Source organism: Alosa alosa, chromosome 17 (genome assembly GCF_017589495.1).
Source record: "Alosa alosa isolate M-15738 ecotype Scorff River chromosome 17, AALO_Geno_1.1, whole genome shotgun sequence".
Lineage (NCBI taxonomy): Eukaryota > Metazoa > Chordata > Actinopteri > Clupeiformes > Clupeidae > Alosa > Alosa alosa.
Genome location: NC_063205.1, coordinates 4,506,802 through 4,520,528, shown reverse-complemented (window position 1 = coordinate 4,520,528; position 13,727 = coordinate 4,506,802). Strand labels below are relative to the sequence as shown.

General features: G+C 39.1%; 1 protein-coding gene across 1 annotated transcript; it reads right to left on the bottom strand.

Annotated features, from left to right (window-relative positions):
* Positions 1-2,311: 2,311 nt before the first annotated feature.
* pim3 (Pim-3 proto-oncogene, serine/threonine kinase) lies at positions 2,312-6,400 on the bottom strand. The gene is made up of 6 exons (XM_048267717.1): positions 5,942-6,400; positions 5,582-5,691; positions 5,417-5,467; positions 4,889-5,252; positions 3,934-4,110; positions 2,312-3,819 (listed from the first exon to the last, which is right to left on the bottom strand). Exons 1-6 carry the CDS (start codon positions 6,027-6,029, stop codon positions 3,635-3,637), a joined length of 975 nt encoding a protein of 324 aa, XP_048123674.1. The 5' UTR covers positions 6,030-6,400; the 3' UTR covers positions 2,312-3,634.
* Between the last annotated feature and the right edge of the window lie 7,327 nt (positions 6,401-13,727).

The window sequence follows — 13,727 nt, the reverse complement described above, 5'->3', positions numbered from 1 at the left end:
CCCTTATTCACATAACTTCATAATTAACATGTCAATAGCATGGATCCTGAAAGACAATGGTTATTACCCATGCTACATTTCAGAAACAGATGTCAGCATCTTGAAACTGACTATCATAGAAAATGGGTTGATTTAACTCAGCGTGATAATAGAAAATGGAGAAAGAACACTCTGAACATTCTCTGATTTCTTTTTTTAATCTTCTCATTGGATTTTTGTACAAATACCAGAACCAGGGTGAAACAACAGGCATAAACAGTTTGGACAGCAATCAACCATGGTATCGGTTATGGTATCTATCTGCCCAGCCCTCCTCCCAGATATCCAATCAATATTCAATATGACAACCAGCCCCAACTACCCCAAACAGCCCCAACTACCCCAAACAGATACCCTGCTCTTAGATCTGCTCTTACGCGGCAAAAGTAGGACCAAGAAAAAATGAAACTTTTAGAAAATAGAATAACCAAATAAATAATGATAATACATTAATAAAGCTTTTTGTTGTGTTTAGTTTTTAGTGTTTAGTTTTTTAGTATTTAGTATGTGAGAGAATTAAGAATACAGATGTCAAGCCTAAAAAGCTTTATTATGTTTAGATACATGCTTTGATAGTAAAATGAACAATTACCGGTATGTAGGGATGTAACGGTATGAAAATTTAACCTCACGGTTATAGTGACCAAAACTATTACGGTTTTCGGTATTATCACGGTATTTCTAAAAGTGTGTTCAATATAGACCTCTCCAGAATAAGTCCCGCCTCCTAACTTCCGTATCCATCCAACCTTCGGTCGTCAAATGTCTATGGGAAATAACATGGCGTTTTGAAAGATCGTACCTGTCAAACTCTGTAGGTGACAAAGTAGAAAACGCTAAAAGTAGAAAATAGACTATACTACTTAAACGGCACCGACAATCAAAAAATCCAGTGGAAACTAGATGGCAGAAGTGTGTAGGCCAATCTGCCCACCAGCTTTTTCTACTTCGCTACCTACAGATGTTTTACTGGTATGATATTTCGAAACGCCATGTTATTTCCCATAGACAATCGACTCCCGGAAGTTGGATGGATACGGAAGTTACGGAGGCGGGACTTATTCTGGAGAGGTCTATGTTCAGAAAGCACTGATAGGCCTACACAAGCTGAAATAGTTTCAAATTTAATTGGGTATGTGCTTATAGCTTAACTTGCCCTACCATAACTTGGAGTTTGCTATTTCTGTTATTTGGATCCAATGAGTGAGACCAAAGTAAGCGTTCAAAATAAAACTTTAGGCTACTGTTTTCTCCTGATAACGTGAGTGGAATGGATTTAATGTGGACTTGAACATAAAAAGACGCAGAGTGGCTACATGATACAGTGTACATTTTGCGGTTAAAATGTTCCGCCTTTTAAAATCAGGTGTAGCCTATTCCGAATTGTAGTTAAAACCATCAATTAGACAAAATAATCAGTAGGGTACCAGTTTTGTTCCATTGTACCAGGCCTACTGTATGTCAAAATCAGGCTCTGATGAAGCTGGAAAGGATTAAACACACGGTTTCCACACCGCGGTAATCAACAGTGATAATCATGATGTTTAAAAATGAAAACGGTAATTGTTATCGTCAACATTTTTATCGCGGTTTACCATTATACCGGTAATCGTTACATCCCTACCGGTATGTATGCACATTTTAAAGGTCACAAGCTTATTAGCATGTTGTTATATTGTAGTTTACATGTATCAATTATACAAAGCATTTAGAGCTACCTATTTGTAGGTACGAGGAGAGGGAAGGCTACAAATATTTTAGTAGAATTATTTTTGTCATCCTATGGTCCTTTTCATAATGTCTTCTAAAGCAATTATCCCTGTAAATACAGTGTAAATATCTGTACTTGTTTTGAGGTTTCCAGCAGTCACACCTTACCACTGCATGTGTGGAACTGCACCCTCAGGGGCAGCCACTCACCATGTCAATAATCTACTGATAGTCTAGACAGCCATTCAAACAAAAAAAGGTTTAAAAGGGCTATATACATTTCATAATGATTTCACAGATTGGAAGCAGTGTATTGGCACATCTACACTGATCTGCTTTTTATTTTTGTTTGAATTCTTCGACTATTACAGTTCCTTTTCCATCAAATAATGGCGGTGTAAATATCATTAATATTGCAGTCTGATGTGGTTTAATAAAATACTGTAACTGCTGATGCAGCAGATGGATTACAGAAATCGTGAAGTAAAGAGATTTGTTTCTTTATATTGTTAATACTGAGAAATACTAATTCTGATTAACCCCAATGAAACACAAGAAACTGTACTGTACAAAACATGTTTAATTGAAATGCTTTATATAAAAATAGGATCTCCATTATGCTCCATACAGCTAGTTTTAAGAGTAAAATCTAACACCAGGCAGCATAGCCACTAACAAGAATAGCCCTCACCCCACCCAAACTGTTAAGAGTGCTTGCATCTAGTTATTTTAATATATATTACACAAATGATTCCCAACATATATATTAATTCAGTTATAGCCAACTTGTGACAGAATCTAAACTGAGAAGGAATTAAATAACATTCATTGCTCTTCCAATTTTAAGTAAACCTTGCTTTATTCCTTTTAACATTGACAGCATCTTCAGTGCATCCTCCACTTTATTTCTTGTCAAAATGTAAAAAAATAGTACTACAGGAATGCAAACAAAAGGCCATGTGAAGATATGTGAATGCTGAGATCTAAGCAAAGACAATAAATAAAAATAAATAGCCACAGAGTGTGGAATGTCTACATGGTACAAATAAATTAAATGCAAGGGAAAATGTACACAAAAACACACTGTACAAGATTTGCTTTGAAAAATACAAAAAGGGAAAGAAAATCCATGAATATTGCATTGATTGTGCAATTTTTACTCTAGCCTAGACAGCCCAGGCTTGAGCAATGTATTATCAGCAGTGAGATGGGGATAAAGGGAGTGGGGACCCTTACACCCATTAATGGGTGTGGGATTATATTGAAATGTAATACACATTCAAAAAAGAGAAAGGAACTGTCTTCCAAACACCTGTAGAGGCTAAAGTGTGAGTGAGCAGCATAAAAAGGGGATGCAGTGAGTGTGTTTCAAGTATTCTATGTTCACTCCTCCCCATCACAAGACCCAAGGCTGGGAGGTAATTTGTTCTGCGGTATAATGGTAGGCCCTCACTCCAATCCCTATTTTGCCCACACCGCTGGACAACTTACATACAAGCCTGGAAGGGAAATAAAATAAAGACAAAAGCAATAGTGAAAGCCCCACAACAGCAGCTTTCAAAAAGGCACTCCAAATCAAATTAAAACATTTAAATAAAAAGTACTCCAAGCTCTATGAGAGCATCCACATCTGAATAGGAGGCTTGACCAATGCATAAACCAGCCTTGTAACATGAACATAAAAAATAAAAAAATAAATAGTGCTGGCAAGTCCGCCCAAACAGCAACTGTTCCCAATTAGGAAACATGAATTATAAAAAGAGAAAAAAGGTAAGGAAGAGCAAGCTGTAATAAATTATGATTCCCTACAAAAGGAAATGGTAGCCTTGTCAGTGACTGACTGCAGACTCCAAAGTTCAAGACATTCCAGCTCTGGCCTTCCATCTCAGAGACTCTCTTTGCTAGAGTTGGTGCTCGATGTGTCTGTGTCGATGGTCCGCAGCCTGATATCGTTCTCCTCTGGCTTGGAGACCTCTGCTGGCCGCATCCATGGATGCTCAAAGATCTGTTCCAGGGTGGGTCTGTCGGAGGGTCTTATGGAGAGGCACCACTTGATCAGCTGCTGACAATCTAAAGATAAAAAAAGATTATGAAGATCACATTGGGCCAATGTTTATATACAGTATTTACAGCTGCTATGCAAGGCTTTCTTAGAAGAAGCCACAAAACAAATACAGTACACACCAGCAGACACTCTCCTCCTGAAGTACAACCGACCCCGAAGGATTTCTTCATCTTGCTCAAAGGGGATGTCTCCACAGACCATGTCATACAAAAGCACGCCAAGTGACCATACTGTTGCTGAGCGACCATGGTATCTATGGAAGCGGATCCACTCTGGGGGACTGTAGACTCTTGTACCTGTGTTGAAAAAATAAAGGGGCATACATAATTACACTTGTAATTTCACTTGATGCTATACACTTTTCCACAATTTCAATAACAACAACAAAAAAAACACATAAAGACAAACCTAGACAACAATATAAAAAATGCAAATCAATTTGTAAGCTGCTATAGATCCAAAACCTGCCTCCTTTTTTAATGTCACATGAAAACACAAAAATGCCTAACCACTAGCAGTTGGGCATTAGATTGGATAAAACTGGCTGAAGGCATAAGATACGTCACGCACCAATGCAATGAGATATCACGTAAACCATGGACTCAGGTTTCACAACAAACAGCTGTTACGTGGCAGCTGACTGCTTCTCCTTGACACTATGCCTTTAACGTCTAACGCTTTAGTGTTGACTAATTTTTAGAGAATGATAATAAAAACCGTACTGAGGCGATAATAAATAGGCATGGGTGGTAAATTGAAATAGACGTTTTAAAACACACACAATAGCTTAAGACTTAAGGAATTACTGACAGCCATGTTTTGTTAGGTATGAATACTTTTTTCTGTGTGGGGATTCTTGAGTAAGGTAATTGTAAACAAACGTGTGCGTCAAAAGAATTTGTTGATGTCTGGTCTACCACATCAGTAATGAAGAACCGCTATAAGCGTCAGCTATATTAAACCAACCACCTGATGTAAAACTGAACAAGCAAAAGGAAAAATGATCAAGGAAAAGTCAGAAGCACTATGCTGCGTTGCAATCGCTGGTAAGCTAATGTAACATGCGTAGCCTACCGTCAAAGTCGGTATAGACTGTGTCCTTGAGAATCGCCCCCGAACCAAAGTCAATGAGCTTCAAGTCCCCGGTGCGAAGATCTACGAGGAGATTTTCGTCTTTAATGTCTCTGTGCACCACTCCACAACTGTAGCAGTGTCGAACTGCTTCAAGGACCTGTCTGAAAAATCCTCTGGCCGTCGCCTCGTCCAATGCGCCTTTTTCAGTAATAAAGTCAAACAGATCTTTCACAGGTTCGGGTCGCTCCATGATAATCAGCCAGCCATCCGGTCTTTCATACCAATCCAGGAGTTTTATAACCCCTCGAAAAGATGAACCGACTTTCTTTAGAAGCAGAATTTCCAGAGGTACCATCACACCGTTCTGAAAGGACGGCAAAACACTGTGTTAACATTTATGGTAAACGTGGCTGCGCAGCTACAGCTGGCTGCCTGGTCAACAAAACCAAAACAAATCCAAGCCAACACATTACAGCCACTTAGCAAAATTGCTAAAGTCAACAAGCTAGCATAGTTAGCGTTACTTACAATTGAGCCCCATTCGGTCACCCTTTCCTTTGCCACATGCTTAACAGCAACCTGGAGAGGAGAAATATGATTTATGTATGTTACATTTTTTGAAAACACTGATAATGCAAGACATAAACAGCCTTCAAAATAACATTAGCCTAGACATTGCAGACTTTTACTTACCGGTAAACCATCGGAAATCCGACTACCAGCGTAGACTGTTCCGAATCCACCGCTACCCAGGACAGAGCCGACTTGATAGACTTTCTCAAATGGGTCCTTTTCTATTTTAACTGTGAAAATATAATGAGAAGTATATTTTAAACTCGTGGAAATAACACAGGATGGAAACGGATATTAAACTGTAATGCAAAGCTTGTGTGCTGATAGCACTGCCATTTAACTGGCAATTGAGAGCGTGTGCCATACGAATTTACAAATATTACAATAAACATGTGTACAAGATGTAATACTGGTTTATGTAATTTGCTAGCATCAGCTAACAGTATTGTCAGCGAATACGGTGCTGACCGGCAGAATTACCTGGTTGAAGCTGTATTTTCACCGGTAAATGATCCATACTAGTCGGGGTGCAAATGTGGGAGAATGAGCCAAACTTCGACAGCAGCATATTTAAATGGGTGTAAAAAGAATCCGTTGTATGTACACTGAACGTGTTATTGCGATCTGCTGTTAACTCTGAAGAAATGTTTTATTAGCTGGCTAAGCGCTCCTCTTCGCTAGCAAGCCAGCACGCTATTGATAGCGCAAGGTTATCCAGTGCGCCCACTCCACAATTGTCGCTGCGTTATGCTCGTCCAGTCGAGGAAAATCGTGAAAATGAACAAAATACACAACGTTTGATCCAGGACGTGCACAGGTGTGCCGCCACTCCAAAAACCAAAACGGGTTTCTTTACACGTATTGTACAAACAAAATAACGCACAGACCGATTGTAACCACGGTCAACGGGACTTTGTTATTGTACCGAAGCGTGATCTCTGTCTGAGCTTTGGCGCGGACTCACGTACTTCTTTAACGCCAATATTTTGACGCGTGGAGGGGGAGGTGATATCCCTCCGCGTTCTCACTCATTCTTTATCTTGAACGATTATTTTTACATCTCGTTCATAAAACCAACTTCAATACACAATACACTTGCGTTGTCATTACTAAGTGTTGTACACGTTTTGCAAGACTGGCACTTCAACAAACATGGATAAATTAGTACGTACTACTTTAACATAGTACAAGACGCTCAAGGATACATCGTCTGGAAGCTTTCTACTACGTCCATTACTGGGACACCTAACCAATGGGGCAGCGTTTATAAATATCATGTTTTGTATGTTTTTTATCATAAAAGGGGGCTATTTGAGTGCACGTGGAGGGAATTCTGAGATCTCCTCCCATTTTAACTGCAAGTGAATTGTCTGTGGATGTCAGTTTGTTTCCATAAACTCCGTAATCTAAAAATGTTGCAGTTGTGGTAAAATTATATTTGACAGCTAAACCATGCACGTGAAAAAGAATTGGAAAGAAAAAAAAACCTCACTTTTGTACCTACCCAGGACTTTGGGTGGCCTGTTAAGAAACAATAGGTGCATTTCTAACAGCCTTTCATTAGGAAATGAGAGCTTTAATTCTCATTATTAATAACATTAATATGGGAGTAGTTGGACCTCACTTCATAAAATGCCACGGTTCCCAAGCTGTATAGCCATACCTATTTTATTTTAATCAGATCACTCAATTAAATCTGTATGTAATATGTGACCTGTTGTAGTGTAATGCCAGTTGTTGTGTTAATGTCTACCTTTAGAGGGGGCTACTTTTAAAGTAGTGTATGTAAGGGCAATGGAATGAGCATAGTGAAATCATGCATCTTAAATGACAAAGCAAAACAACAAAAAACATCTACTTAAATATAAAACAGGCACACTTTAGGCCATCATAACATGTTTTAATTAGATATGGTATGCAAATATATACATAATCCCATGCTATTTTCTTTGGAATGATGCACTGCACACTGCACATCTTCTCATGGACAAGTTTGCAGATGAATGCATTCCGCTTTATCTGATATCCCAGTTCTATGGATTGCTCAATTGGAAAGATAGATAATAGGTCATGGTTTATTTGATTATGTGATGTCTTAGAGAAAACATGTGCTTTGCATAGGCTTGCCAGCCATTTACATGGTCATGTCTTTTTTCAAATGAGATCATACCTTATTCATTAAGCATTTGGAAGGATTTATGGCCACAAGTACTAAAGGATCCAGTTCTCAGTGTGAATGAGGTTGCCCACTGTCCACCCGAAATAAATTGTTGTAAAATGTTGTAACCACTCTATGACTGTCCAATACGGAACTCGCATCAGAACAGGGATGAGTAAGATCTATAGACCCTTTCAACAATAACATTCGACTTCCTCTGCAATCTACTACAATCTACTTCCTCTGCATTAAGATAACATATGGAATGTTAAAACGAAAGCCTTGTGGGCCCAACTATGATGCTGATAATGGAACTCTCTTGAAAGGGTCTATAAGGTTAAGATATGGCAGTGTTGTGTCCATCAGCCAGAAGTATACAATATAATCGGGCTGTTCAGCCAGTGGAATGCATGGTGACGCATGGACATAAAATAAAACAGTGGGAAATATAGGCATACTGTTCTTTACTTTGTAAAATTCTATATTTTCCATGACCTTGGGCATATATTCAGAATGTGCTTTTCCGACCTTGTTTTATCTTCTTTGCGCTGATAACCCATGTGCACTGTGGCAATGTGAAGGGCAAAGGCACATGAAGCCCATGAACAGAGTTTTGTTTTTTTTTCCAGCGCTTATCTCATTGTACAGCTCAGACATATTTTTGCACACACCTTTACATAATTGTCCTAAAACTATAAAACTGCAATTCTACTCCAAGTTAGTCTCTATTCAAACTAACCACCTTTATTCACTTATACCTCCCAATTCACTGGCAATCACTCCAAATTGTGTACAAATTGTTAGCCACAGTAACTTAAAGGAAATTGTGAAGTAGCCTACTGAAGTCATTTGGTATTACCTTGTCAGTCGACATGGACCTCCAGAGATCATCATTGCCGGTTTGTAAACAAATCCACATGTACCTTGTCCAGGGGGAATGTGCTTGCCATGAGTGGTATTTACTACAGTTGTGTAAAATACAAATACAAATAACCTTTAGATTAATATCCTCAACCTCAATCCTTATTTTGTCAGCTGCTAATTGCTGACAGTAACATAAATGTGCATTTTACAATTATAGAGTCCGATGGAGGTAGTATGGAGTTAATAGCCAGCATTGCTATGCCAACACCAACAACAGCACAACTGACACTGATGATGTTTGTTTAAAACTTGTCCATTTGGTTACATTTTTGCAGACATAATGAATAGCCTGTCTGGCTATTGACATCCTCTAAAAATTGTGAAAAAATAGGCTAGTTTTAAAATATAACCTAAAATGGTAAAACCTACTCCTGATTAACCAGTGTATCTTGTGTGGGTGTGCGCCGGTGTGCCGTCATTAATAGGGAATTACCCAATATGATTTTACGCAGATGTGTGTGCATGCCATCATTCAGAGTTATTAAGGTAATGTAGTTGTAGTAAGATGTAGTTGTCTATGAAGATCATAAAGCTCTGTAGCATCTACATGCCAGTCCTCTTAGGCACAATTGTCGCACAAGAAGGTTTATGAACATGTATGTGTAAGGTATGTAAAGTCAAGGCTACATGACCAAGAAGTTTCACGCACACCTGTCCTATTAAATAATGGCTTTGGGTCGTGTGCGCTGGCAAGTTCCTTTGTGGATTATCATCTAGAACTAATGTTACATAATGCTGTAGGGTTAGTGCTCACATAATCTGGCAGTGATGCATAAGAGTTCATTAGCTCCTACATATCCCTGTCTCACAGTTTATAAGTGTCACCTTTGTTGATTTTATCTGGAAATGTTTGGCCATAATAGTACATTTGATTGTTTTTGATCATTATTATTATTATTATTATTATTACTTTGTTGCATTTCTTTAAGGCAGGGATCACATTGAGTTGCTCTTGGGTGCTCCTTGTTGGTGCCCCCCACCCAATCCCAATCCTCCCCCACCTTTTTTATGCAGCCCTTGCCACTTAATCTACTAAACCCCTCTTCTACTGCACTTTTTACCCCCCCCCCCATTTGTTAATGCACAAATAAGCTGACACCAGACATAATTTCACTGCATTTCTTACATCCAGTAACTATATGCATGTGACAATAAACTTCCTTGTATCCTTGTTGTATCCTTGTATTGGCCAGCGGCAAGTGGCAGGTTTCCTATTGTTCTCTATGGTTCGGCAGCAGAACGGTGGCAGCGCTGGCGTAACGCTAGCGTTGAGCAAACTGAGCGTTGAACTTGGTTCATCTTTCGAAGCGTTACGCGAGCGTATTCAATTGTCAGTTATAGCAAACCGTTTGTGTAACCATAGGAACGAGATAGAGCTTATTATGGTCTGGGTATTGCGTTACGCTTGCCGCTGGCCAATGTGATCCCCGCCTAAATGTGGCCTTCTGCATTTAACCCTTACAGGAGTACCGTCACACCGGTGTGACGGGAATGTTGAGAAATGAACGTAATGAACACACGTAATGTGTTCCGAGATGCCCAGTTACTCAAAGTAATGTTGGTGGGAGGTATCATCTGTGCAGCTACCATACCAGGTCCCCTCAGGAGATACGCTTACTGTTCTTGCTGAGCTCCAAATTTCTTCTACTCTACTGACTTTTATTCAGGGAGCTCGCCTTATCTGGAAACATTCAAGATGCTCATCTTATTTGGTTACAGACAGTCTTCCACACTGCGCATTTCGCTTAAATGCTGCAGGAAGGAACAGAACAAGCCACAGGGTTCATGTTGCAGACTTAATAAAATGAAATCCCATTTGATCAGTTAAAGATTTACTGTGTTAGTTCTGTTGACAAATGCTGCCTTACTTCAGAGCAAGGGATGTAAAGAGATGGCTTACTGCCCATTTGAAACATAGTAAAAATAATTGTAGGAGAAAGGGTAGGAGCACAGATCTTGAATCAGTAATGCAAAACAGGTGTAACTCTTGACTTTTTTTTTTTTTTTTTACAAGTTACATTCTGTTGTGTCTGTTGAGAGAAAAGTATTGTGAACTCCTGTTTGCTATGTTTGCAGACGTTAGAGTGATTTGTTTCTCAGATAAAATATTGGATGAATTGGAAGTGACAACAGTGATTACCTTGCTGTCAAAGTGTTCAAATACTTTCCAAGAAGCTATTAGGATACATTGAATTGACAATACATCCTAATTGGTTAAGAGTTGTTGATATCAGAATATGAATACTTTTAGATACATGGGATGATATCTAGTGACTCCAAAAACACATTTTTTTTATCGGATGTACACTTTTCACAACATTCACAGTGCTGTAGTATTCATAGTATTCAAGTGCTCAGAGTAGCAGTGCAATTTCACACAGAAAATATCCAGTAGACCAAAACCCTTCAAGCAGTTGAGTGCAAGATTGCATGTGTACCCAAATGCATTTTTTTATTGTAATCTTATCTAGACCTCATGTTGTAATTGTAAAAATACCTCCAAACAGACAGCTTATCATATCATATTTTTCTGCAGCAAAGGCTTTATTTTACATCTTCCACACAAAGCTCACCAGTCTTGTAACACCCTGCTGCAATTGGCTGCACAGTTGCTGCATTGTGATGACTTTGTGTCTGTTGGCTCAGATTGTTACTGAGCTGCCTGATCAGCAGTCTGTGACTGCACACGATTTCAAGGCATTCTGAAGAAGCTGCTCTGGGAGAAACAAGTATTCTCTCTGCCTAAATATTGAATTATTCACTCTGCATTGTCATAATTGTTTTAGTGAGAGGTATATTACATCAGTGAGCTTCAATGAGGCCGAGTCAGTATTCTTAACTTTCACTATCTGAGTGTGGCAGTGTAATAACAAAGGCAGCATGGGACAAGGCTCCAATGTTAAAAAGCCACCACTCAAACCCATTGTATAGCCACAGTGAGATTGGCAATGCTATGAGGCTTAATTACTCAATTTCTATTTTTTCCATATTTCCCTCCATGTGACCTCACTCACCAGGGTATGGACTACACACCAGGTAGCATTGCGTTCACCTGTTATGCCTCAAAATTCTCTTTTTGCAGCTTATTAAACTTGAATAATTTCCTCTTTACTTGCTCCATTTTTATAGTACAAGAAATATATGTGGCACGTTGACAAAACAAGGCATATAACTAGGCAAAGTATAGCATATGACTGAGCCCAGTTACACTGCATTTGGAGTATGTAAAACAGTGATTTTACAAAGCTAAGGTTCAACAAAATTCTGAGATATGCCAACTTGGCAACATGAGAGATGGAACTAAAGATTGTGCTTTGACTGTAGCAACCATGCATTTAGAATTGGTAACGGTAGCAACCATGCATTTAGAATTGGTAACGGTAGCAACCATGCATTTAGAATTGGTAACGGTAGTTCGTCCTGTAGGTTGAGAAATTAGAAGATGTGTGTCGGAAAGAAAGAAGTAGTTCTACAAACATGTTTTAGCGATGAAAAAATGGAACCTATATCATCAAATTAATACATCGCAAGTGTGCCAACAGTGGTATAAGGGGAATAATGGACTCCGGCATTCGGGTATCAGAAGTGAATGCACTTCAAGGCGCTTTGCATCATGGCCACATTACCGCCTCAAATGTGAATTAACCTTTACATCTTTTTCAGCAGGCTGTTTAGAAAGTAACTGCCACATTCATTGGTGCCACTGACTGCACATGATTGACTAGGCCACAAGCGGCTGTGGTATGGTACTACAACATTGCCAGTTGTCAGCTACTGATTAAACCTGGTTACTGGTTTAGTGTGAGAAATACACTACCAGTCAAAAGTTTGGAGACACTTAGAAATTTCCATTCCACTCCATTATAGACAGAATACCAGCTGAGATCATTTGCATTGTTTTTTTTTACTCAGGGCAGCAGTTTTCAGATTACATTATGTGCTACATAATTGCAAAAGAGTTCTCGACTGTTGTAGAAAGAAATGACTGATCTTTATTCCACTGCTTGGTTGAATTTCCCATTGTCCTACGTAATTTAGAACGACCATGAACCGTATGTTATCTGCACACCTATGAAGTAGATCCATTTTTTTGGCCGTATCACACTTGTATATTAATTCGCCGAACTCGTTGTGAAGTTTAAATGAACTGTCACGTTGCATCCGAGCTGTAAAATGCAGATGTTTAGAACATTGCAACATTGTAGCATATGACGGAGGTGGCTTTTAGCTAGATGGATGACAGCAGGCTAAGTAAAAGCGAGGTTTCAAAGCTAAAGTTCATCAGAATCTTGGATACGCCCGCTTGACAACGGGAGAGATAGAACTAACGACTGGCCTTTGGCCGTAGCAACCATCCATTTAGAACTAGTAACGGCAGTTTGTCCTGTGAGTTGAGAAATTAGTTGATATGTGTCGGAAGAAATTAGTTCTACAAACAAGACAGTTTTAGCGATTAAAACGTTTAAATTGTAACAGGAAATGAACACAACGCAAGTGGCAACAGTGGAATAAGCGGGATAATGGACTCCACGGTGGTCTGTTCACAGAAGTTAATGCACTACGAGGTTTAAACGGCCCTCCGCTTCGTGTCGACCGTGCATTAACTTCTGTGAACAGACCACCGTGTCGTCAATTATCCCTTACTTAATGCAATATCTACATTGTCTATTATCATCAACCATTCATCCAATGTTGCAAAGGCACATTCTGTTTACTAATCTGATATCATTTTAAAAGGCTGACTGAGAAAACATTGGAGAACCCTTTTGCAATTATGTAAGCACATCATGCAATCTGAAAACGGCTGCCCTGAGTAAAAACACAGACTTGTTCAAACATTGCAAATGATCTCAGCTGGTATTCTGTCTATAATGGAGTGGAGTGGAAAATTCTAAGTGTCTCCAAACTTTTGACTGGTAGTGTAGGTAGTACAGTATATGAAATATGCAGCATTTAAGGATATGATGTAACGTTGGATCGGATACCTCCAGTCCACCTTTATTTGTGCTGAGTGTGCATATATACTGAAGTATTGAAGAACATAGATAGATACTTGAAGTGATCTAATGACTTGACTCGACTATATTACGGTGATTAAGTTAATTACCATGTTGGTGTTGCAAGCTGCATGTTCTAGGCTTTAATTAGTTAAAGCTAGCACTGATTGTTGGAATCTAGTTTGGA